Raw genomic sequence first — 26,672 nt, forward strand, 5'->3', positions numbered from 1 at the left:
CGACGCCAATTACAGCTCCTTCAAGTTGGAACTGCTGGCGCTGAAATGGGCACTCAGCGAAAAGTTTAAAGATTACTTGTGGGGTGCCCAGGTGACGGTAGTAACTGATAACAACCCCCTAGTACATCTACAGACGGCGAAGTTGGGGGCAGTGGAACAGCGCTGGGTGGCCCAGTTGGCCAATTACAACTACCAGCTCCGATACCGGCCAGGACGGGAGAACACCAACGCTGACGCCCTGTCCCGACTCCCGGAAGCTCAAGGTCCGAGGGACCCACCGGAACCCACACCAGACCCCGAAGGAGAGGAGTATATGGTGGGCATTGTGGAGGCGCCGGGGACTCAACATGAGGGGATGCCTGTGAGTTGGGGATGGGACCCCTGCCGCTGGAAAGAGCGACAGCAGGCCGACAGGGAGATCAGTGGCTTGATGCGATGGCTGGAACGGGGCCGAAAACCGACGTTGGCCGAACAACGGGCCCAAGGGGGAACAGGAAGGAAGCTGTTGGGACAATGGGCCAGACTACAGGTGAAGGAGGGAGTACTCTGTAGGTCTGTCCGAGATCCGGGGCTGGACGAGGAACTCCGACAGATCGTTGTCCCCGAAGGCCAAGTACGAGAGCTCTTGATAGCGTACCATGATCAGCTGGGCCACCAAGGGCACGAGAAAACGGTCTCTCTCTTGAGGCGACACTTCTACTGGCCCGACCTAGAAGCAACGGTACGTACCTTCGTTCAGGCCTGTCCTCGTTGCACCTTGTTCAAAGCCAGGAAGGAGGCACGAGCACCGATGGTCCCCATCCAGGCAAAGGCTCCTCTCCACATAGTCGCAATGGACTTCTTGACTTTGGGTCGGCCGGCAGACCGCTATCAGAACATCCTTGTCATTACCGACTTGTTCACCAAGTACTCCTGGGCCATTCCTACTTTGGACCAGACGGCGAACACCACCGCCACTGTTCTGTGGAGAGCTGTCTTCCAGCCGTTCGGTTGCCCCGAGTTCCTACACTCGGACCAAGGGCCAAACTTCGAGTCCCGGGTAATCAGAGAGCTGTGTAAAGTGTACGGCTGCACCAAGACCCATACCACTACTTACCACCCCCAGGGAAATGGCGGATGCGAGCGGTTCAATCAGACCCTATTGAACTTGCTCGGCACGCTAGACCAAGAACATCAGAGCGACTGGGTGAGTGCGCTACCAAATCTGGTTCAGGCCTACAATAATAGTACGCACAGTACCACGGGCTACGCCCCCACTTATTTGATGTTTGGCAGGCATGTGCGGATGCCTACCGACTTATTGCTGGGGACGGCAGCAACCGAGGAGGAGGGGAACGTAACTGAATGGGTAAGGCGCCACCACCAACGCCTCCATTTTGCATACGAGCAAGTCTCGGGACGGATCCGAGCGGCTGGGAAGAAAAACAAGAGGCTGTACGACCGGACGGCTCGGGAAGCCCCCCTTCTCCCAGGAGAAAGGGTCCTGGTAAGGGACAACCGGCGACAAGGGAAGGGGAAGCTCAGTGACCGATGGGAGAATGCACCATACGTGGTCGAGGGCCAGCAGCGGCCTGGACAGCCAGTATATACAATTCGGCCCGAAGGAAAAGCCGGGCCCGCTAGAGTGGTCCATCGGAACATGATCCGCCCCTGTCCGAACTATCCCAGCCCCGTAGAGGAGGCGCCAAAGGAGCCTGAAGCTGTAGCCCCGTGGATAGCAGGATGGGCCGTGATCCCAGGAGAACGGGGAAATGTCCCCGCAGAAATGGCCCCCAGAGACCCGATGGATATGCCTGCGGACATCGACCCTGTCTCGCCACCACGACGGTCCCAGAGGGAGAGCCGAGGTCGGCCCCCGGCACGCTATGGAGAATGGGCGACTGGAAGGCGTTCTAGGGACTAGAACGGTTTGGCAGGGGGGTATGTCACGGGGTGACGAAAGGGAAGCGGAACTAAGTCCCGCCGGAATTTTGTGTTCCCCTCGGGACGGTGTCGCAGTAACACCGGTCCACTTCCGGGTTGCGCCCGATGTCGCAATAACAACGCTAATGACAGATTGACATCTGGTGTGGGGAGTTTGATGTGGCGATCTGTGAGAGGATTATGGAGGCGGAGTAACCACATAAAAACAGAAGTGCAGAGACCAAGAGGAGAGTGGTGGATTCTATTTGGTCGTTCGTTCTCCCGGCTATTCTTCCTGGTTGGCTTGCCCCCGTGTGTGGTTCTTCTCTTTGGACGTGTTCCCCTAGGAGAGGTGAATTCCTGGGACGTTTGGGCTGGCGTGTGGAGGTATTTGAAGGCTATTGTGGGGTTTCGGTTATCTGGCTGTGTAACAGATATATCAGCGATCGAGTGGAGATATTCGGGACAGAAAGAGTGTGAGCTCTGGAAAGTAAGTGAAGACCAGGCCGCGCCATCACTATCGGAGGGAAGTTAAGAGACCTGATCTGGGACTTCGATCAATTGTATACATCTGGACTGGGAGTGATAACGTTGTGAAGTGGACGGAGTCATCGTTGGGTGAGTGCTGGCTCTATTTGCACTAAGAGTGGGTGTGCCGTGTCTGAAGTGGTGTGTTGCACAATAAATCGTTTGAAGTGAAGTTACAGAGTGTGGGGAAGATATATAGAGTTAATGCCGGACGCTCACCACCCCGAGAGCCCACCACCGTCACCGTAATCCACACCCAGGCACTCAACTGAAGCATCTCCCAGCCGTAAGCCCCATTGCTTATTCAAGAACACATACTTGCTGTTGATTACTTACTCTGCTGTGCAGATCGCAGGATCCTCTGGGCCGAATGCCGCATGTGATGTCCCTAAGAAAAGAGGTGGACACAAGAATTATTCCTTTCCCGGTCACAACCGAAGCCTCTCCCAGCCGTAAGCCCCACTACTTATTCAAGAACACATACTTACTGTTGATTACTTACTCTGCTGTGCAGATCGCAGGATCCTCTGGGCCGAATGCCGCATGTGATGTCCCTATGAAAGGAGGTGGACACAAGAATTATTCCTTTCCCGGTCACAACCGAAGCCTCTCCCAGCCGTAAGCCCCACTACTTATTCAGGAACGCATACTTGCTGTTGATTACCTACTCTGCTGTGCAGATCGCAGGATCCTCTGGGCCGAATGCTGCATGTGATGTCCCTGTAGAAAGAGGTGGACACACGAATTATTCCTTTCCCGGTCTTAACCGAAGCCTCTCCCAGCCGTAAGCCCCACTACTTATTCAAGAACGCATACTTGCTGTTGATTACCTACTCTGCTGTGCAGATCGCAGGATCCTCTGGGCCGAATGCTGCATGTGATGTCCCTGTAGAAAGAGGTGGACACACGAATTATTCCTTTCCCGGTCTTAACCGAAGCATCTCCCAGCCGTAAGCCCCACTACTTATTCAAGAACGCATACTTACTGTTGATTCCCTACTCTGCTGGGCAGATCGCAGGATCCTCTGGGCCGAATGCTGTATGTGATGCCCCTGTAGAAAGAGGTGGACACACGAATTATTCCCTTCCCGGTCTTAACCGAAGCATCTCCTAGCCGTAAGCCCCATTACTTATTCAAGGACACATACTTACTGTTGATTACTTACCCCGCTGTGCAGACCACAGGATTCTCTGGGCCGAATGCTGCATGTGATGTCCCTGTAGAAGGAGGTGGACACGAGAATTATTCCTTTTCCCGGTCTCGACCGAAACATCCACGAGCTCTACTTACCCGGATACCCCCCCTCACTCCGGGACGGGTGACAGACTACCCTGGCTCTTGCTGGCCCCGTACAGGCACAAACTGCCGACGACTCCACGCCTTCCCGGCATCCGAGGTCTGGCTCCGTTCTGGTCGGGAGACACGGAAGGAACACTGAACTTTTAAATTGCTTTTAATCAAATAAAACCTTGTTCACTTTTTATACTCTCGTCCGTCTGGTTCTTTTGGTACGCTCCCCGAGGTGATCCTGGGTTTCAGGGGTGGGTGCAGTCCAGCTTGGCCCCCCCCCGACCTGTGACAATGACATGGTATGGCTCAGTACGGTTCACTTTTGGGGGGGTTTTCCACTGGGTACAGTACCTCGTACTTTTTTTAGTACCACCTCGGTTGAGGTTCCAAGTGAACTTTACCGTAACCTAAACGTGACGTGTAAACTCTGCTAATCACGGATTGACCGGAGAGAATTGTTACTTAACTTGCGACACAAACACACTAGATATAAATCAGTACAACGAAGTATCGAACGCAAAAGTTTCGTTGATTATTGTGGAAGTACAGATGTTACTCTCGTTGACAGCAGGGGAGCGGATTCAGCGAGAGCTTGATGGGGCGACACGGAATGAAAAAGTTTTTTTAGGAGTCATGACAGTAGGGGCAGCACAACTATAATGAAATAGGAATAATCCAACCCTATCTAAAGCGATACTAAACTGCATTGGAAATGCAAACGGCACCGTGCCAATCTGTATCATACCGTACTGGCATTGTTACATGAGAGAAGACCGGACGAGTACCGTTAACCTTGCGTTTTTTCCTCCATTTGTTTTATGTATTTCTTCCAGTGTTTTGTTTTCTGTTTTCCCTGTTGTTTCCCTTATGGTCCCCTCACTGCAAGGTTCACTGCCCTTGCCTGCAAAGACCTTTCCCTGTTGGGAGTATGCGGTTGAGTTCAGCCAGCTCGCCATGGTTACAGCGTTCTACGATGCTGCGCTGAACTCGTTGTTCTGGATCGGACCTAATTACTACTGCCCCTGTAGACCTCCAAGACACCACTGGACTGAACTGGAGGGAAACATTCATCGGGTGTCTTGAGAGTGTCTACGTCTGATCCAGAGCACAGCCAAACCCAGAGCTCAGCCCACCATCTCCCCGCTGCGTGGAGCATTAGCCTGAAACTGAGCCCACCATTGACAGAGACACCGAGTTCGCACAGTTGATGAGCCGTTGCCGCGTGGATCAACAGAGCAATGGATCGCTGCAGAGCTGGAGCTGCAAGTGACATCAGTCAAGGTGGGAGAGCCCTGTGGCTGTGGGTGAGCTGATAATGGATCTGGGACTCCTGGACTGCAAAGGAGAGGTTATAGAAGAGGATCTCATTGACTGGGATGCTGATCTGGCCCCTTTCCTCCCTTCTGCTGTGGATCCCTCTATCTCTCCTGCTCACACGTCCAGCCACGAGAGGGCTGTGGTGTCTCATCGGCTCTCCATATCCACCTCGGGCTCCTGTACCACCTGCTTCACCGCTGTTAGTCAGCCACCTGGAGTCGTCAGCCCTTCCTCCTCCAAGTCCTCTCCTGTTTCCTTCCTGGCTCCTGCCTCTGTCTGATCCACCCTGCCTCCTCCTGTTTCCTCTTTGGCTTCTCCCTCTATTGTCACCTCCCTGGACTCTGTCTGCCAGCCCCCACCCGGGTGTCCATCCTCTTCCTGAACCTCCTTCCAGGTTTCCACCCATCCCTTCTTCGGTTATCGTTACAGCACGGGACGTTCCTTCCGGTAGGGGGTAGTAATGTCACGCCCGTGGACTATCTTTGCTGTGTTTTCCCTCCCATGTGCTCCATGACCCAGTCTAATTAGTCATTCTGTTCACCTGTGTTTCTCCCAATTCCCTCGTTATCCTGTGTATTTAAGCCCCAGTCTGTTCAGTCTGTGTTTGTCGAGTCTAAATGTTGTGAACGTTTCATCTTACCTTCCTGGTGTGGATTTACCCTTGTTTGGATTTAATAAAAGACAGTATTTGCTATTCTACGTCTCCATCGTTCCATCTGGCAGCATTACGTGACAATTACTTTCAGTTCACACAAGTATATTCTTTCAAGGTATATTATTTCTGTAATAACTACTCCTTTAAAAGTGTACTTCTTTTTCACAAGGGCTTTTTCTAATCCTATCTCTTTCCTTTCTCATTCCATGGCGATCAGCAACTTTCATTGCTGTGGTGTGGAATAATTAAACCATTCAGTGAGCATGACTTTCCTGTAAAATACAGCTACTCCTTCCTCATTTTGATGGGATGAGTGCTTTTCCATGGCACAAGTCCCACCGGCTGGTCTCTGAATTAACATGGAGAAGGTAAAATGAAAGGTTGCACAATGATTTATTGCTGTATTTGCACCTAGATCCCAGTCAGATAACTCAAGTTCAATAAACTCCTCTCACAAACACATACGCATGGCTTTCTAAGATGGCAGGAACCAGAGCTGTTATCCCTCCATGTGCCTGCAGATAGATTAGCATCCCGCTCAAAGCGGCAGCACATGAAAAGAAGCTTTGATGCTTAGAATGGCTGCACAGAAGGGCAGGTGAAGGAAAGGGTGGCCCCGTGCTGTCAATGAGGATTTTGGGAAATACTTTGGGAGAAATCTATAGCCTTCCCGGAACAGGAGATAGATGTAGAGCCTGGGAAAAGGGGGAAACCTGCAGCTTAATTTGGGAAGAAAATGCACCTGTTTGCTGCGGTGAGGGTGGCCGTGTGATCTGGATGTTCAGTGGTTTTAGTGGGACCATACGGAAGGCAATTCATGTCAATTAAATGATGAATACATGATTCTTCAAGCTTAGTACTTGGTATTTGCTTTTAAGCAGTGATCATTCAAAGCATAAATGGAGAAATGAATGCCAAAACTTTATTAACACATCCAAAGTATAATTGCTCAAAACTGTGAAATGCAGCTAAAGAGAATTCTGTGTTTGTCAGTCTAATCCATCAGTTGTTGTCTCTGTCAAATTTTTTGTTTAATTACTGCTTTTGTTACATGCATTGTTAAAAACTCCACTAAAATATTGTCTCCTTTCATTATCTTTCTTGAGAACTAGATGAAAGCTGGGATTTCAGCAGAAAACATGCAACACACAGTGTTTGTTTTTTGTATAGATAACATAAGTTATCTAGCAAATGAGTATCTTATAAATCCAAACCAAGATTTCCTCCTGAATCATTTTAAAAAAAATGTGTCAAAAGAGCCTCCTCCTAAAACTCAGTGCTTAATGTCAGATTGAGGACATGCAACATGATCGAGCGCAACTGTCAATGGAAGGCGACAAACTTTACACTGTAAACTGATGAGTTGATTTCAGCATGCCTCTGGTCATAGAGCTTTTAAATGTGGCATATCATTAAAATCTGAATTTTCCAGGTTTTAAGTGCTATAATCATCCCCGTGCATCTACCAACCTAGGAAACATGAAATTAACCCAGTATCTTTGTATTGGTAAGACTTTTTCTGCAAGCGTCTTAGCAAAACATGCTTAGAGTTCTGTCTTTGGCTGGACAGACAAGCACAGAACACTATTTAGAATCCCAGCCTCAGAGGAGATAACAGAGCAGTGGATTTATTGATTCATTTACTGTATATTTCTGCTGCCACACAGATCTAAAACCTTCACAGACATAACCGGCTGTTTTTGTAATTCCATGTGTTTCAGATGTGTGCATTCAGAAAACCCTTAATCAGAAGCTTTAACGAATATGGTTTAAAACGCATGATTTCAGCACGATAAACATGATAATCAGAACCAAAACAGATCTTTCTAGCAGGTCGCTGCTTATTTGCATTTAAAGAGACAGGACCGGAAAACAGAGTGTTTCTGCTTTTACTCAATACAGGCAAAATTATATAATAAATGATCTTTGGTGTATTTTGAACTGAAACTTTACAGGCACATTCTGGGGACACCAGAGACTTATATTAGATAATGTAAAAAGGGGCATAATATGTTTAATTTAAAATTGATATCAAGGCTTTTAAGTCAGGTAGTATCTGCAATCTCTGACCCAGTTAGTTTGCTGGCTTCCATGGGTGCAACCCAGACTGTGGGAATATTATTGTAATTGAGTGGAATCACACAGACCATTCTGACACAGAATGCTAATTTTTAAAGTTAAATGACTGGCTGTAGCATTGTTTTTTTCAGAGAAACAAGTACCTGAACTTAGCATGTTACCTAAATATCTGCAAATGCATTATAGTGTTTTTATATGTTAGTCAAAAAATTACATACAGCACCTATAAGGTATACTATATACAGGTATATTCCTCCAAGCATCCTGGAAATATTGCCACGGCTATTACAGATTTAGTATTTCTAATTTTTTCCATGTCTTTGAAAACTAAAATAAAAATAAGTTTGATTAAATTACTGTAAAGCTGAATTACTCCAAATCTGCTGTGACGAAGAAACAAACTCATCTAGATCTTGGATGGCCTGAGGATGAACTATGGATGAACTATGCCTTTAATTGACTGTTTGGAACTCACAATTTCTTACTGGTAAGCTAAAGCAAAATATAAAAATGACCATCTTAAAACAAACAAACAAACAATCAAACAAAAAACATCTGACTTGCCTAAGATTTCTGTACAATACTGTATTGTGCACCCCTACATGAAACCAGAAGTGATTCATCTTGGCCTAAGACAGTCATTGTTTTCAACAGGGAATGCTAATCCAAACATGCATAAGCCATCTTGTCTGGTGTGTGAATTGCACATCTCCTGATGGTACTTCTGTGCAATAACTGTGTGTGTTTTTAGCCACCAACTGTTTGTGTCTGTACCCACCAGGAAAGACTAAAAAATCACAGATGGCAATGACAAAGCATAATCAAAGAAAACAAAGACGAAAAAGGTTTTCCTCTGGGTGAAAGCAATCAAGCATCCCCTAGCAATTATCCGATCACAAATGAGTCAGGTAGCCCTGGCAGTGTTGTTTCAACAAAGGGAATATGGCAGACACACTCCGTCGATCCACCCTATTTTATGTGTGGCTGTTACAGCTTCTGCTTGCAAATATCCCCGAGAGCGTGTGATAGTGTCTCACAGTTTTTAATTAATGTGTAAGCCTGGCGATGTTAATTAAAACCAGACTGATCATTACCCACCAGGAAAGATCATATGGATGCTTGCGCTGCCAGCCAACACATGTTGAGAACAACTGAGGAGTTACACTAACAAGAATTAAGCACAGGTGCAGTCTTTAGGGGCATTCATTATTATTATTATTTTTAAATGGGGATTTTTAGGTAAATAACTGCTTATTCAATTTATCAATACTTTGATAAATATCCTAATAAGGGGGCTTAAAGGGACAGTCCACCCCAACATTTTCCAAAATCACAGCGTGGAAATGATTTAGCCACCCTCATGTGATTCCAAACATTTATGCATTCAATGTTTTATCAGTTTATTTCCCTGCAGAACACAAAAGAAGATATATTGAAGAATACTGATAACCAAAACAATATTTTATAGAATGTTAGTAACCAAGGTATTTTGAATAATGTCGGTAACCATCAAAGATATATTGAAGATTGCTGGTAACCAAAATAAAAATTTTAAGAATCTTTTAAATAATAATGGTAACATATCTATCTATCTATCTATCTATCTATCTATCTATCTATCTATCTATCTATCTATCTATCTATCTATCTATCTATATATATATATATATATATATATACGTATATATATAGTTAAGAATGTTAGTAACATAAAATTATATTTTAAAGAATGTTGGCAACAAAAAGTGTATTTCAAAGAATGTTGGCAACAAAAATATATTTTGAAGAATGTTTGTAACTAAAAAGATATTTTGAAGAATATTGGCAATAAAAAGTGTAACAGTTTGGTTATCAACATTCTACAAAAATATTTTTGGTTACCAGTATATTCTTCTTATTTTACTCCACAAATGAAAGAAACACATATATAGGTTTAGAATGGAATGAGGGTTAATAAATGTATATGTAAAAATAAATTTTCATTTTTGGATGGACTATCCCTTTAAACCCTATGAGTTAGAAAAATGACGTGAGTTCACTTTTAACTGATTGCGTCATTTTTTAAGCTCATTCTATTTTGAACATACTTCTCGTATTTTACAGATGTAGCAAGACTACATCTAAATATACCATAATCATCTTGGACAACATCCAAAAGCAGAACAACATGTTTTTGTTTAAACGAAAATTACTTAGTATATACACTTAGAATGAAAGTATGCAGGGTAAATTCTTAAAAAAAAAAAAAAAAAAACTGGTTCTCCACTGGCCATGCATTCATTAAATTGAAAGATATTGCAATATCACTTACTTCATAGGTTTGAACAGGGCTTGTCCATAGTTCTGGAATGACATGATGAGCTTCAGCTGAGTGCCACCTGACTTCATAGCTGTGAAGGAAACATAATTACTGTAACACCAGCTGATCATCTTTCTAAAAACAAGACAATATGCACCCACACACCCACACACACTAACACAATCTTCTCTTCCAGCGTTCATGCTAAAAAGCTTTCGCTCTAACTCACACACGCATGTATTAGCAGTGATGTTTTGCAGTCTTGTAAACAGTAGGGATTATTTCTTAGTGTATTTCATCAGACTGTCAGAAAATCTCATGAATATATGAAAATCCCCTTGACTAGTTAAGCAACCATCTGCTGTTTATGAGAGTAGAAGAGTTAAATGGTTGAAAAATCAGTAACGAGTTATGGCACAAATTTGTGAGTTACTACAAAATGAAAGTTTCATGTTACTTCAAATGAAGGCTCAATGACATAAATGTAATTTTTGTTTTATTTTATTTTTTCACACCAGGGTTATTATAGTTAAAACAAAAATAGTAAAAAACAAACCAGAAAAACAAGAACACACACTCAAAATATTTTATGTATTTGAAATTCATTAAAATATAGTCTCTTTACATTACTATATATATATATATTAGGGGTGTAACGATACGCGTATTCGTATTGAACCGTTCGGTACGAGGCTTTCGGTTCGGTACGCGGTACGCATTATGTACCGAACGAACGGTTCGTTGGACTAATTAATTATATATATATATATATATATATATATATATATATATATATATATATATATATAAATTGAAATATAATGATATGCGTTCAACAAGGTAGCCCAATAACCCAAACCACGTAACAGGCAACGCCCCTGACACTCCCGAAGAAGAAAAAAACACCAACTTATGTTTATGTTAGGCTACTCAGTCAGGCGCTCGCTCACTCAGTACGCGCTGAGTGAACGAGCAGTTCATGTACGGTACGCGGTGGCCAGTGCGTTTAACAGACCAGAAATAGAAGATCCTCCAATAAACAACAGGTCTGGTGTTTGGGGGCACTTTGGATTCCCTGTAAACTATAATGGTGATGGCAAGAGAGTGGTGGATAAAAAAACAACGGTATGTCGCATCTGCTACATGACAATAGGGTACACCAGCGGGAATACATGTACACTTATTCATTTAGCAGACGCTTTTATCCAAAGCGACTTACAGATGAAGAATAAAAAAAAACAAACAAAAAAAAACACCAGCGGGAATACTTGAAACATGTCAACTCATTTACGCCGACATCACCTTATTGTGTCAGTATCTGGGAAAATACGAAAAAAAGGAGAAACATATACGCAACAAACTATCCCCGCAGCATTTAGACACCGGTACACCATTATAGTTTACAGGGAATCCAAAGTTTACCCAAACACCAGACCTGTTGGTTATTGGAGGATCTTCTATTTCTGGTCTGTTAAATGCATTAGACATTTTGCAACGAGCCTTCATCGCATACTGAGTGAGTGGACGCCTTAGGGGCCGTTCACATATCGTGCCTAAAAACGTGTGGAAAACGCTAGTCGCGCCGCTTTCTCCTCCTTTCCAAAGCGCTCGGGCAGAAGCGCTCATGAGGCGTCTGCCTTCGCTAAGCAACAATGACGTGCTCTCTCCATGAAGATGCGGAAATTTCAGCAAAGGATAAATGGATTTGCAGCTCTAAAAATCGCTTGCAGTAGGCTAGCTCTGCTACTAAATTGATTTCAAAATTGCAATCCATATACAACTATGATCAGCTGTTCCTTCATCTTGGCTGAGCTTTCAACGTTGTTACGGGAAAGGATGAAGCTGATTGGTTAGTTCTTGTCACATGACCCGCGGTGCGCTTGCGGCATTCTGAAAAGTTGAGATGTTTTTACATTTTGCTGTATCTAAAACGTACCGAACCGTGACATCAGTGTATCGTATCGAACCGAACCCCGTGAATTTTGTGAACCGTTACACCCCTAATATATATATATATATATATATATATATATATATATATATATATATATATATATACACACAAAAACCCCCAAAACACAAAACCCATATTTACTGTACACACACGCATGCATATATATATATATGTGTGTGTGTGTGTAATACACTACATTATATGTTATAAAGATTACATTTCTACTTAAAATATATGCTAAAATATGAATTTTTGGGAGAAAAATGAAGGTCCTCACGGTGACCTAAGAACTGCAGGTATGAAACAGCTCATCATATCTCTTCAAAGGAAGGTAAACAGACTTCATAAGAATAAAACCAGTGAACCATATGGATGTTTCATCACAAATGACATCCCTTGCAAGTGTGCACAAGTGGTTTGTGTATGTATAGGCTTTTGGCAGCTTAAGTTAGTCACAACAAATCATATTTACTACAAAGCGAATAATCCCCCAAAATTACACCATGCTGTCTACAGTGAAGTAATGTTTCTCACGGATTTCCCAGCAGGGGCTGTGTCTCGCAATATCTTTTCATATTGCCAGATCCAGGCAGTCTAGTTCTGGAAGTCTTAAAACTATGAGAGAAGTCGGGATACTGCCCTTAGATCAGCAGAAAACAATTTTGTCAGGCTGATTAATGAGATTGAACAGCAAAGATGGCTGATACGGCTTTACGTTGAGTAATCCAAAAATTCTGTGTCATATTTCCCCAGAGGGCACCTGTGCAATTCTGGAGCAGTATTAAGTCTTATTAAACTCATTAGTTTAGCAGAGAAACGTCAGTTGGAACCAAGCCATAATGCCGTAGCATAATGGTGGATCTGGGTCTTCACATATACAAATAAGTATTGTTAAACCATACATCTTTTGATTTGCTTCAATCCCTGGAGAACTACTCTATTTATCTGATTAAATTCGTCCTATTTTTGCTAAATGTTTCCAGCAAAACACTATTTTAGAGCACTGCAATCACACCAGAGTTACTCACTGAGTGCTAAATTTATAACCTTAATTAATCCTAATATGACTGAAATTACCTCCAGGAAAGAGCTATTTGTTCCAGAAGCTGCACTGAACCAAGTAAAGAGTGAACAAAGACAGCTCTTTTTGTACCATAGGGGGTGAAGAGTGATTTTGTTCATGTTAAATATCTTCTCCTATCCCTGTTTAATATGCAGAAAACTATAATTAAGCCATTTGTAACTTTATGAAAAGTTAATATATTCGAATGTACTAAATCTCAACTGTATCATTAAAAATGGTGTAATATACATTTTAATATGACAGAACACTTTAACCATAATTCAAAGAGAAAAGGAAGGGATTATTAAAATTACACATACAGTAAGTGGGTCGAAAAAACACACAAAGTTCAGCTAATTGATATAATATAAATTTTAACTATAATACATTTTTATTAACATGCAAACATTCATCTCTCACCTGTTCTTTTAAACTACTGTATATCATTTCCATGACAAGCATTCTCTTTATAAGCTAAAGTGTACCTCTTTTTCGCAACATTGGTGACACTAGGGGTGCAGAAATGACTTCACTATTAATAATCTATTTTCAATAACCCTAAAAATGACTTTATTTTCTGTCAGGTTCATTAAATGATATTTTTAATTCAAATAAATCCTTTTCATTTAGATGATAGCTACCACACAAAGGTAAACTGATGTTTGTAGTTTGTATAGTTTCTTAAATCAGAGAATGTTTCATAAGAGCACCACATTAAAGATGTCTCACACTGCACAGGGCTGGGAAAAATAAGTCACTTAAGATCTTCAGGTGGACTTTCAGAGAATAATGGAGGAAGTGTAGTTGTTAATCATATTCTCTCTTGGGAATAAAAGGACGTGTGCGTCTGCCGCTTCTGCCTACAGAAATAGGTCCTGATGTTCACTAGCCATCTCAAGTGCCTGAGTGCATGCACACATAAACATGTCTATGCAGATCATTCTGTACACCTCACAAGCTTCTGCATACAATACTTCCAAATGGCACTTTCCACGAATAGTGGACAAAATACGGTCTGAAACTCTTCAAACCGAAGTCAAATTTTTCCTTTTTCAGGAAATGAACAGTGAAAAATGCTGCTTATCCTTCAGAAAAGTCAAACTCAGACTAAATATTATATCATATTCAATATTATATTAGCATTATATTATTTTACTAAGTATAGAAGCCCATTTCTACCACATAAGAAAAAATATGAATGTGTTGAAAAGTCAAAATTATGACATACATAATGTCATATTTCTGAAATGAAAAGTCGAAAATATAAATTTAAAAGTCCAAAATTATTACTTAATGACTTTATATTGGTCTGACACAACACAAGTGGTCTAATGAATTGTGAAGAGTAATATGTGGGACATACTAAAATTAACTGGCTTAAAACAGTTTGGAGAACAAAGTTCAGTACACACCTTATTAATGAAGCATTCTGTTTACAGACAAGCATTGAATTTGCACGTTAACTATTTTCTTCCCTATATAAAATAAAAGTTATAAAGAACATAAAAGTTAATGTGGCTTAATGGAAAAAGTTGATGATAGAAAAGTCCAAATCTTTATTTAAAATATATACTGTGTACATGTGTAACCCCTGTCCCCGTGTCCTCACCACTACACCTCATTCTCGTTCCGAGTGAATCCGGGTCTCCGGCATGGGAGGCAGATGCACTAACAAGGAGGCTAAAGACTGCAAACACTAGCATCAGTCGCTAGTGCATCTCTTGACATCACGGGATTGAGATTTTACTTGTATATTACCTACTCACTGCCACCGTTACACTCACCCCACTAAACCTCACTCCCATCTGGGTCACGGCACCAATGTAACGCCTCTCTCCCGTGTCCTCACCACTACACCTCATTCTCATTCCACGTGGGTCTTGAATCAGGGTCTCCGACTTAGGAAGCAGACGCACTAACAAGCAGGCTAAAGACTGTAGCTGCTAGCGTCAGTCGCTAGTGCGTCTCTTGAGATCAGGGGAGTGATGTACACAGGCAAGCAGATTATTACAGTATATCAGTGATTTTCTGAGGTGGGTAGAGTACCAAAAAACTGTACTCAAGTAAAAGTAAAAGTACTTATAGAAATATTTACTCAAGTAAAACTAAACGTAATAGTCTGAATATTTACTTGACCAAGAGTAAAAACGTATTGAATAAAAAAAAAACTATTTAAAGGGGGGGTGAAATGCTCGTTTTCACTCAATATCTTGTTAATCTTGAGTACCTATAGAGTAGTACTGCATCCTTCATAACTCCAAAAAGTCTTTAGTTTTATTATATTCATAAGAGAAAGATAGTCTGTACCGATTTTTCCCGGAAAAACAACCAAAACAAACCAGGACTAACAGTCAGATTCAGCGTATATTTATGATCCAGAATCAGATCCAGAGGCTGAAATTGAACAAGAGCAGCATCAGCAATCAGTCTCTATGTGGTATGTACTGAAACTGTATATATTTGCTTAGCGGTTTTGGAAAATGACTAAGTTCCACTCTTTTTTTTTTTTTAAGCTGTACATGTGGAAAGTGCAGTTTGATGACAACATCGCATGTTGTTTACTTGATGTGCTTACGCGCGGATAGCTAAGTTAACAACACAGAGATATTTTAAAGGGGGGGTGAAATGCTATTTCATGCATACTGAGTTTTTTACACTGTTAAAGAGTTGGATTCCCATGCTAAACATGGACAAAGTTTCAAAAATTAAGTTGTACGTTTGAAGGAGTATTTTTGTTCCAAAAAAACCTCTTCCGGTTTGTCACAAGTTTCGGAAAGTTTTTTTCGAGTATGGCTCTGTGTGACGTTAGATGGAGCGGAATTTCCTCATATCGGTCCTAAGTGCGCGCTCTTCTGCCGGCAGAGCGCGCGCTCCCGTATAGCAGAGCAGAGAGAGGCTGTGCACAGCCTGATCAGAGCGAGAGCGTCGCGAAAACACACTCCTTTTGTGACATTTTGCGACGCTCTCGCTCTGATCAGTGAAGTCTGTTGTGCTCTCAGTGCTGTGCTATACGGGAGCGCGCGCTCTTCCGGGAGAAGTGCCCTCAGGACCCATATAAGGAAATGCTGCTCCATCTAACGTCACACAGAGCCATACTCGAAAAAAACTTTCCGAAACTTGTGACAAACCAGAAGTAGTATTTTTGGAACAGAAATACTCCTTCAAACTTACAACTTAATTTTTGAAACTTTGTCCATGTTTAGCATGGGAATCCAACTCTTTAACAGTGTAAAAAACTCAGTATGCATGAAATAGCATTTCACCCCCCCTTTAAGTAGTCATTTACTAGTTACTTTGTGTCATATACTGAATGTCTATAGTCTATTTTTATTTAGATATATAGATAAAATGTATGTAATGTATGTACATATATGATAAACTTTTCTTTTTTTCAGCCTTTACTCCAGTCTTGCAGTGTCACATAATAAGGGTTGGGTACATGTCTGTTCTGCAAAATGTAAGCAAATGTATATTTCTGCAAGCATAAATATTGTGGAAATATCAATATTAATTGTGTCTAGGCAAAGACATTCCTCTTGGCACAGAGCTTACACAGTTTTGGAGGGTATTCATTTCATACTCTGTGACAGCTTATTTAATGTAAAAATTATACATTGTTTTTAAAGTATAATGTATACAGCATACTGAGTTTTTTACACTGTTAAAGAGTTGGATTCCCATGCTAAACATGGACAAAGTTTCAAAAATTAAGTTGTACGTTTGAAGGAGTATTTTTGTTCCCAAAATACTCCTTCCGGTTTGTCACAAGTTTCGGAAAGTTTTCTTCGAGTATGCATCTGTGTGACGTTAGATGGAGCCGAAATTTCCTTATATGGGTCCTAAGGGCACATCTGCCGGAAGAGCGCGCGCTCCTGTATAGCAGAGCACTGAGAGGCTGAGCACAGACATTCATTCACTGATCAGAGCGAGAGCGTCACGAAAAGTCACAAAAGAAGTATGTTTTTGGTTGCCAGGGCAAGACAACCCTGCACAGATTACCAAAAAAAAAAAAAAAACAGCATTAAGGGACCAGTGGATGGAGTTTATTTTTTACAGAGCATCAACGGAGTTGTGCAAGTGTTTTTGTTTGTTCCCTGCATTTTCGAAGAGCGAGTCATTGCTGCTGCTGCTCTCGTTCAGTTTCAGCCTCGGGATCTGATTCTGATTTCATAAATAAACGGCTGAATCTGACTGTTAGCCATGGTTTGTTTTGGATGATGTTTTTTTCCTCACGGTAATGTCACAGCTTCCACATGCTCTCAATGCAAAAGCCTACTGGCGCTCGTGATTCTTTAGCTCCGCCCACACGTCACGCCTCCAGCCGGTCGTGTTTTTCCGGGAAAAATCGGTACAGACTATCTTTCTCTTATGAATATAATAAAACTAAAGACTTTTTGGAGTTATGAAGGGTGCAGTACTACTCTATAGGTACTCAAGATTAACAGGATATTGAGAGAAAACGAGCATTTCACCCCCCCTTTAAGATAAAGTAACGAGAGGAATGTTGCCCACAATAACAAAGTAAAAGTACAGATTTTTCCCAAAAATGTACTTAAGTAAGAGTAAAAGTACTGATCTTGAAATATACTCCAAAAGTTTAAGTTACCCAAAAAATTTAGCCTCTGGCGATTTTAATATCACTGTCTTCTTCCATTAAGCTTCTATTAGTTTAAAAAGTGCTACCGTGCAATTTATTCTGCTTGTCTGTAATTTGTATACTTTATTAATGAGGTGTGCACTGAACTTAGTCCTTCAATGTACATTTTTTGTCCACCATACAAAGATTTGTGACTTTTATTACCATAATTTAGGTCTTTTACCAACCCAGATTTGTATGATTTGTTTTGCATTTTCATATTTTCATTTTCGATATTTTCTAAATTAAAGAAAGGTTATTTTATGCACCCAACTGGTAACAGGGTTGGAGATTTAGCCAAAACAAAGTTGTTAGCTTTATTGATAAGCTTCTTTTTTTATATATTTTAAATGCAATAATTGAATACAAATGTACAGTATTTAGAAGGGTCCAAAACAAGCCATATTCATGTTATGTTTGATAACATGTTTGATGTTACATTATCATTTATGTAAAATCTAACAGCAAATATTCTCAAACAATCCCAGTTTCCCCATTCCACAAGCGCACAAACAGTACAGTGCACATACATCCAAAAAAAGCCCATCTAGCCCCTAAAATTCATTGTAATTCAACCACAATTACACTTTGCAAATCATTGACCTACTTGGCTCATGTCATTCCTATAATAGCTCTAAACCACTTGGCAATAATTGCTTTAGGGATGGCAGCACAAGGCCTAGAGCATTCCCACTTCAGCTAGGCTGCTTCATTAAATAGGAGCAGGTCCTGCACCCGAACTCACCTACGCTGGTGATCTTCTGGGAGACCAGGTCCTTCAGCAGGGCGCCGATGACGGGGTTGTGTCTGGAGTAGAGCTCGTATCGGTTAATCCCGATGTGGAAGCGGAGCCAGTTGGGATATGACTCAGCAGTGGCCTCCCCTGTCGGACTGTACTCCTCCTCCTCCACGTTCCCCTCATTATGCCTGCCGGTAAAGGACGGTGGAGGACATTAGTCACCATCAACACAGATGCTGTCTGACAATACGGAAAATATATTTGAATTTATTTTAAAACATACAAGAACTTTTTAACATTTGAGAAATTCAAATGAGGGGGAAAAAAACTAACTTTGTAAGGGCTATTGAAGAAATCCTGACATATTTATCTTTGAACTACAGCAACATAATATTGCAGTATAAGTGTCTATATAATTACTAGACCCAGATCCATTCTGTATACATTTCCACTGATTTGCTTGGGAAATCAAATCAGTTCAGTGGATTTCAACATGATGAAACAAAGCTGAAAACACTTAATTTTCATTTCTCACTAAAAGCAAAACTGAAATAACCAAAAGAAGTACACATCAGCTTTCAAACAGAGCACTTATTATGGCAGTGATTATGTTGCCCTGCGAATTGGACATCACAGGATATTACGCCATGATTCCAGTTCGAAGTGAACGTATATGTTCCAATCAAAGTGCATTGAAGTGTGATACATTAATTTAGATTGTATTGATTAACAGAGGTAAATGATGTCACAGTTGTCCGTGTGTAAAGACCCTGCGCAGCACAAATCAGTGAATGAATGTTCCGAAGTGAGGTAAACTTCTACGGATTTCCCCTGCTCTGGGAGTAGGGAGCAATGAACAATGGGAACACAGCTCACTTCTAACGAGCTGATTATCTGAATCAGGTGTGTTAACAAAGAGACGTGCAAAATATGCATAGAAGTGGGGCGCGAGGACTGGAGGCGTTTCTCAATGTCAAGGATACTTTCTTGGCAGGACTGGTCCTTCCAAGTCACTTCCTTCAGAGGCTAGGCGAGACTCCTCTTTAGCATTCGGAGAACACGTAAATGGAACAGGCTAGCAAGTGCACGTAACTGCGTCATTACGTCAGTGTAAAGGTCCGTTTGAATTACGCTGTGAATGGTATCGTTAAATTACTTTGGACAAATTAACTAGTTATTTGTAAAAGAAATGCCGATGACGAACAATTGTTAAATGACAGGTCCGGTTCAGTTAACCATTTGTATTTGTATTTGTATAATTTACAATATCAATATGGCAGTAATTTGTACTGGCATTTAAACATTAAACTTTACTTATATTTACTACAGTTATAACAAATGTTTAGTAACGTAAAAGAAAACCGTTAACGCTCCGACTCCGCCAACATTCGACATTTTTGAATTTTTGAACAAGATAGCAAAGCTGCGCGCATAGGATTGTGGGTGATTTGAGAGCGCGAAGAGCATGAAGGATATACATATGCATCCTTTCCTGTGTATGGGATATTTTTTGAGCGAAGGACTCAGTCCTTGGTTGAAATTCCGATCCTCGACATTGGAACAGTCCTTCGACGGATGTCGATGACGCAGCATCCTCGAAATACTGGCTTCCGAGGATCCTTCCTTGACATTGAGAAACACCTTGGAATTGAGAACCGCTGTATTATGGAAATAATATACTTGGAATGTAATTTATATTGAACGTTGATGTATTCGAGCTTCATGTATATGTAATTACACATTTGTTATGGCATAGCTGTTATCTCGTACATTTAAAATATATCAACTACACTATACAGTAGTTAAAATTATAATCTAATTTCTGGAAGGGGATGATTTAATTTAACATTTTGGACTTATGCTCTAATGGGTGTGGTACTATAGATTATATAGCTTTTTGCAGGGTGCAATAACTCACTTTTTTCTATATTTAGGTAATCATTAGTATTGGCCTTTTTTAAAGTATTTGTATTTGTATGTTTAGAATGTGTATTGGTACATATTGATATTGTATGTTTCTGTGTAAATATGCACTTATACATATGTATATATAGGCATATATCATTATATATTTACTTATTTATTTGTTACTTATTTGCTGGCATGTGTGGGGTTTGTTCTGTAAAATGTGAAAAGCTTTAAATAAAATATTTAAAACTAAAAATATAATCAAGTATTTTGCATATGCTTTCAAATATAAATCTGCACGGTTTTCAGTCATCAAAAAGCTTAATTTAAGTTAAATTAACTCTACATTTATCTGAAGAGCATTTTTTTTTTTTTGCATTTTTATTTATTAATTGAAATGATATAAAACTGAGCATGTTTGAATGTGACTGATACCATGCAGAGATAAAACTGACCTCACAATAATACACAAGCATGAGTTCAGTCTATTAACATTGTGTCCCATCAAAACATGAAAAGGAATAATAAACAGTAATGTGACAGCATCTGGATGACAAGCTTGTCATGCATTTTCACTGATTAACAAAACACTGTTAAATCAGCCTTTTTACTCAACTATTCATGTTCAGCTCATCTGGATCTGGATCCAGATCACTCAGGCATGGTTAAAAGGCATGTTTAGTTCATTCAGGCCTGGTTAAAGGCAGTGAGAATAAGCTATACCTGAAGGACATGAGAGCTTGCTGGGTGAAGAACAAAAAGAGAGGACACAGGAGCAAACAAAGGGCATGACACCAACAAAAACCCCTTCAGCTTAATGCATCTGACAGCTCTGAAGAAGACAACACATCACACCAGAGGAACAGAGATGAGTCCTAGCAGCAAAGCTTTTAACACTCACAATGAGTCAGTATGAACTGGAAATTATGAAAAGCACCCAAGCCACAGTATCACTTCTTTCCACAACATGTGCGCTCTTATTTTTACTTCTAATTTTAAAAATACATGTACTTCTCTCCTAAATTATTGCTTTTAATCTCTTTTCCGTTGAGAATCTGACTTTATTATGACTATCACTTACTCAGAATGAGAAAATTATGACCCCTGGGTGTGATGTGAGAAACATTTCTTCTTAGCTGAAAGATGTTTGTGAAGCTCTTAATTTCCCTGGTACTTTTGGATAAATGCATTTTCAACACTCTTCTCAGTTTCTGTATATATATACACACTATATACACATACAGTAGGTTCCTGAGTATTAAAAAACCTATGCTATACTTTTCAGCTAAATTTAAATAAGAAACCAAACAAAACAATTCATGAAACAACACAAATTATCCCAGTTATCTTAATATGACATCTGGTTAATAATAAAATAAAATAAAAAAAATAAAACCTGCAAGATAAAACTTCATTCGTTTTAATCGTTTTAATTATACAAATAACTGGGATACATACATACATACATATATAATAATTTCATATGCATATAAATATGTATTCATTCCATTCTTCTTTTTTTACAGCTGCTTTGAGATAATTATATGATCTCTTTAGAAGGAAAGACTGGGCAAGCTATCACATTTTTAATGCTGTGAAGATTTCTCCGCACAGGTTCGTTTTCTTTTACCGGACACACCTGGTTTTGTCAACAAACAAAACATTGTGAATCATTCAGCAAAGACATGCTGTCACTAGAATATGTGCTTGTCACAATGAAACCTGCAGTGTATTGACACTGATTTAAGAACAAGTGTCTTTGTTTGAAATATGAAATGTTCTCCAGCACCCGGTTTCTTTTAATTATGCATATAACCGGGACTTCAAATCTATTTTTTTATATAACAGCATGCATTTCACGCCAGGTTTAAAGAAGCACTTGCCATTCTTGTTGTCCGGCAGCTTTGGGGTAGAATCTGACATCACTGTTGAGGTTGAACAAAGTGTCATCTTCAGAGAGATGAGGCAGGTCGGTCTTGTAGAGGGGTTGCTCGTAGAGCGCCTTCAGTCTGGACGAACCCTGCACCGCTCTCTGCTTCGGTCCGCTAACCGTATCTCTCATCAGACCTCTCTTCTCCGAGCCCGGCTGCAGCGGTCTCACTCTCTTTCCAGACTCGGCTCTCTCAGTCACCTTCTCCCGCGAGTGCGAAGTGAGGTTGGAGTTGGGTTCATTGCTGAAATCCTGCAGTAGTCTCAAAGAGTGTTTATTAGGCCAGCCCGGTTCCGCGGCGGCGGCGGCTCTGGAGCGCTGTTTGGCCCAGGATCGAGGCTCCTCGCCCGGTGTGTGCGCGCAGGAGCAGCCGCCTCCACCTCCAGCGCTGGAGCTCGATCCCGCCGCGCGCTTCTCCAGCTTGGGTAACAGGTCTATCATTATGTGCATGGTGCAAGCGACGAGAAACACCATTAAAATCAACACGCGAAATTTACGAAATAGGATCATCTTTAAGCACTTGCCACAATACGATACAGGCTAGATATAATAAAGAGATTCAGGGGCGCGTGTGGTGTCCTACTGTAATCCGCGTTATGATGGGAGATCCATGTTCAAATCTAGGTGCGCAAATCTTCTTCTGCATCCAGCGGTTTCCGGATGTATCAAGAAAGATTTCTTTACGGCATAGTCGCTCGATTTTGATTCTAGGTGAGGTTCAGATGTCCTGTCGCATCCTTACAGGTTCGTGCCAATGCGCATCTGTAAAATGTCCCGGTAAATAGTGACAAAGCACGAGGAAATCGCCGCTGTGACTTCTCAAGAACCGCACGGACGTCGGATCGACAGTCCCGTGTGTGGATATCTTCAGTATGTGAGGAGGGAGATAAAGTGCATTAGTTCTTCACGAGGAGCAGTCAGTGACAGGTGTAGATGTATCAGTGCCCTGTGTGTTAAATATTGGGATCCTGCCTCTCCTCGTCACAGCATTCAGATTGGCTGAGTCCTGAGACTCAAGGAAGAGCGACTCAAAGATATTCGGCTTGGAATGTCAGTGTAGTTCCCACTTTTGAAGACAGAGGGCGCTGATGCGCATCAGACTGACATTATCCTTATTGTCTGACATTCATGGAAAGCTAAATAATGCTTAATAGATTAGAGCATATATGACTATTAAGGTTAATATATGAGCCAAAGCCTCTTGGTATTTTTGAATGTGTATCTGTTAAAGAAATCAGTCAAAATAAAATCCTCTCTGAGGAAAGAAGTTCATACAGGTTTGGAACGGCACAAGGGTGAGTGATTGAATAATATGTGTTAATGTTATTCAAGAAAGGTTTCAGTGTCTGGTGTTATGGGATCTGTTGAAGCTCAACATTTAAGTTTTAAAGCCAAATTCTGTATAGTGATATGCAAGAGCCATAAACGCAGAGACTTCTAGTCTGGGAAAGATCAGTTTACAGTGCTTTATAGAGGATTTAATATATTTGACCAAACTAGTCACCAAAGATATATATATATAAAGACTAGCCTAAAAAGTGGAGGATTGAATGCAGGCAATTGTGAACATTTTCATCAAAACAATGGTATTGGTACACTACACTACTTGATTAAGAGTTATGAATTTGATATGGCAGTCTGCCATGGTTTATGTCTGGGACATGTGTATTGATGAGAAAACATTTATCATCTTTGCTTTATCTTGATATGGATTATTACTGACTCAAAACAAGTTGTTGAAAAATGAAGTCTCCAAATTAATTACAGTTTAACACAGAGCCCTGGGGGTGACGTGGGAGAATGTTATATTTTTAATAAACCTGATTTAATGGAAAATTTAGAAAAAAACCCCCCAAAATTCTATACAATCATGCCAGAAACAACAGGTGATTGTTCTTGAACCTCACCTTTTGAGCTCCAGGAAGTGTTTGAAAACATGATTTAAATCAGAAAAGTTATTTTACTTTATCTCATTGTGTATTATTATTATTAATATTTTGAATTACAGTACAGTATCCATGTCTGCATGCTGCTGCTAGTGTTATAAGTCCTTCCATACGTGTTGTCTCTTTTCCCTTATCTGTGCTGCAGGATCTAGTAGCTGTTGCTAAAATTATCCCTAAAATTTCCAAGATCTGCCGTTGAAATATTTGCTGGAAAAACAGCCAGAATAGTTTTGCAGAAAAACACGTGTGGGTGTTTCTTCAGCTACTTTATTAAAACTAACAGATAAACTGAACTTTTTGTTATGTGAAGGTCACATTTAAACTCTTAGAAAGTACATATTTTGTAGGAGAGATATAAATATGGTGTAGGAGAGATATGAATATGGTGTGGGAGAGATATGAATATGGTTTCAGAAAATCTACCAAGATGTGTTCTGTCCACTCTTATAAGCAGAATACTTGTAATATATAATAAATGGTAGTAATATCCTCATACAGTTCTCGGTGGAAAAATATGAAAAGACTTGCAGATTACATATGGTGTGCTTTAAGTATTACAAAATGTATTCTTGGTTGACATTGTCATACCAGTGTAGTCTGAGCTCATTTTGGAGGATAAAACTCCTAAATTTTCCATATATAGAACAGATTTATGAATACAGCATGAGGGTGAAATAAATCAGGGTTATATGTAGGCCAGGACCTATTTGTTCAACTGCTAAATGACTTTAATGAACGTTTCCATATTTTGCACTGTCCTCCTTAATGTAAGCCAATTTCAGCTCCTTTTCAAGATATAACAAAGGATTTGGAGCAGTAAAGATGTTATCCTTTCTGCTTCTATCCTTCGCTGTTATGCTCATCTGACATGATCTGAGAAATCGGAGAGCTTGTAAGAACATGCCATTGTGTTTTTATTATGAATCACACGAGTGCTTCATTAATAGCTGGCCAAAGGGAGTGTAACAAAAGGAGAGCTCCTTTTGTCCCTCTCATCTTTTGACATCATTTACTCATCACAGCCTGCATATTAAAATGTTTACTATGCATTTATCGGCTCGTGATACGGTCCACGTTGTGAAGTTTTCAGTTGCTAAGTCACAACCCAAAATTGCACCTCAGGTCTGTTCTGTTTAGACAAAAGGAAATCAACAACAACAAAAGCAATGTTTATTGCAGATAATAAAATGCAATAAATAATAATATCGTTAGGCTAGAAAATTTTATAATTTTAAAAAAGAATAATTCTTCCAAAAACAAAACAAAAAAAAAAAACCCCAGAGAAAATGTACTCATAAATGTACCCACAGACCATGAAAGATTTAGTTTTTGAAGTTTGTTTCTTCATTTTTGCAGATTTGGAAATTCAGCATTACATCATTACTGACCAATGCGTCCTCTGCAGTGAATGGGTGCCGTCAAAATAAGAGTCCAAACGGCTGATAAAAGCATCACAAAAACTTTTTTTTTTTTAAACATCAAAGCATTACATTTGGATAAAATACGAGTTCATAATCCACTGTATTGCTTAATTGAAAATTGTCTCATCTGAATCATGAGAGAAATCTGCACCGATCAGGCATTGTTTACAAGCGAAAGCAGTAAAAAAAACAACTCTAAACAAAAATGTCAGGGGACTTAAGTTAGTACTGGCCAGAAAGGATCAGTTTAAACTTAAAAGGCTAAATTATCATTTAAATGTTAAAAGAAGCAGCTTTTTAATTTACAAGACGCTAACTGATGAAGTGGTGTGGATCACTTTTATGATGGTTTGATCAGCTGTTTAAATTCACTGCAGAAGATCCATTGGTGAGAAACTGATATAACTGATATAAAGATACATTTCTCCAAATCTGTCCTGATGAGGAAACAAATTCATATACATCTTGGATGGGCTGAGGGCGAGTACATTTTTGGCAAATTTTCATTTTCTTTTTTTTTTTTGTATGAAATGCTTCCCATATCTTTTACATAAAAAAAAAAACATACTTTCAGTATTAATACATTTCAATGTTTAACTTAAAGGCAATTTTTTAAAAACTATTTTCAAAAACTATTTTAGCACTTTTACAAAGTAAAACCTGGGTCCTGAAGCGAAACAATATGATAAGTGCTGCTTAAAAGCACAAAGGTGCTACCCTCTTTGTGACTGAGCCAGAAAAAAAATGATGAAATGAATTCCAGTGTCTTGCAACAGTTTGAAGGCAAACAAAGTGTCAGCATTTCACAACTCTGCCTCAAATTGATTAACATTCCTTTTTGTCAAAATTATTCATGGCAACGCGAGATGGATTTTTCAATGCAGGCTAGAATACAGTGTTGAGGGGGTGTACCGGCCTAAATAAAGCATTGTAATCATCCTAGCAGTTGCAACAAGATTTCATTACCTCTCAAACAGGTCTGTGAAAATCGCAAACACACGCAT

The 26,672-nt window shown here is 40.4% G+C and overlaps 1 protein-coding gene across 1 annotated transcript in view; it reads right to left on the reverse strand.

The window, feature by feature from the left end:
- Positions 1 to 23,452, reverse strand: part of LOC127953883 (extracellular serine/threonine protein kinase FAM20C) — a 72,409-nt gene extending 48,957 nt beyond the window's left edge. The window contains exons 1-3 of the mRNA XM_052553245.1: positions 22,255 to 23,452; positions 18,470 to 18,651; positions 10,084 to 10,162 (exon numbers count right to left, since the gene is read on the reverse strand). Of these exons, the coding sequence (XP_052409205.1) occupies positions 10,084 to 10,162; positions 18,470 to 18,651; positions 22,255 to 22,811 (818 nt within the window). The 5' untranslated portion in view covers positions 22,812 to 23,452. The remainder of the gene's footprint in view (positions 1 to 10,083; positions 10,163 to 18,469; positions 18,652 to 22,254) is intronic.
- Positions 23,453 to 26,672: the final 3,220 nt, after the last annotated feature.

The sequence above is a fragment of the Carassius gibelio genome, chromosome B3 (assembly GCF_023724105.1).
Source record: "Carassius gibelio isolate Cgi1373 ecotype wild population from Czech Republic chromosome B3, carGib1.2-hapl.c, whole genome shotgun sequence".
Lineage (NCBI taxonomy): Eukaryota > Metazoa > Chordata > Actinopteri > Cypriniformes > Cyprinidae > Carassius > Carassius gibelio.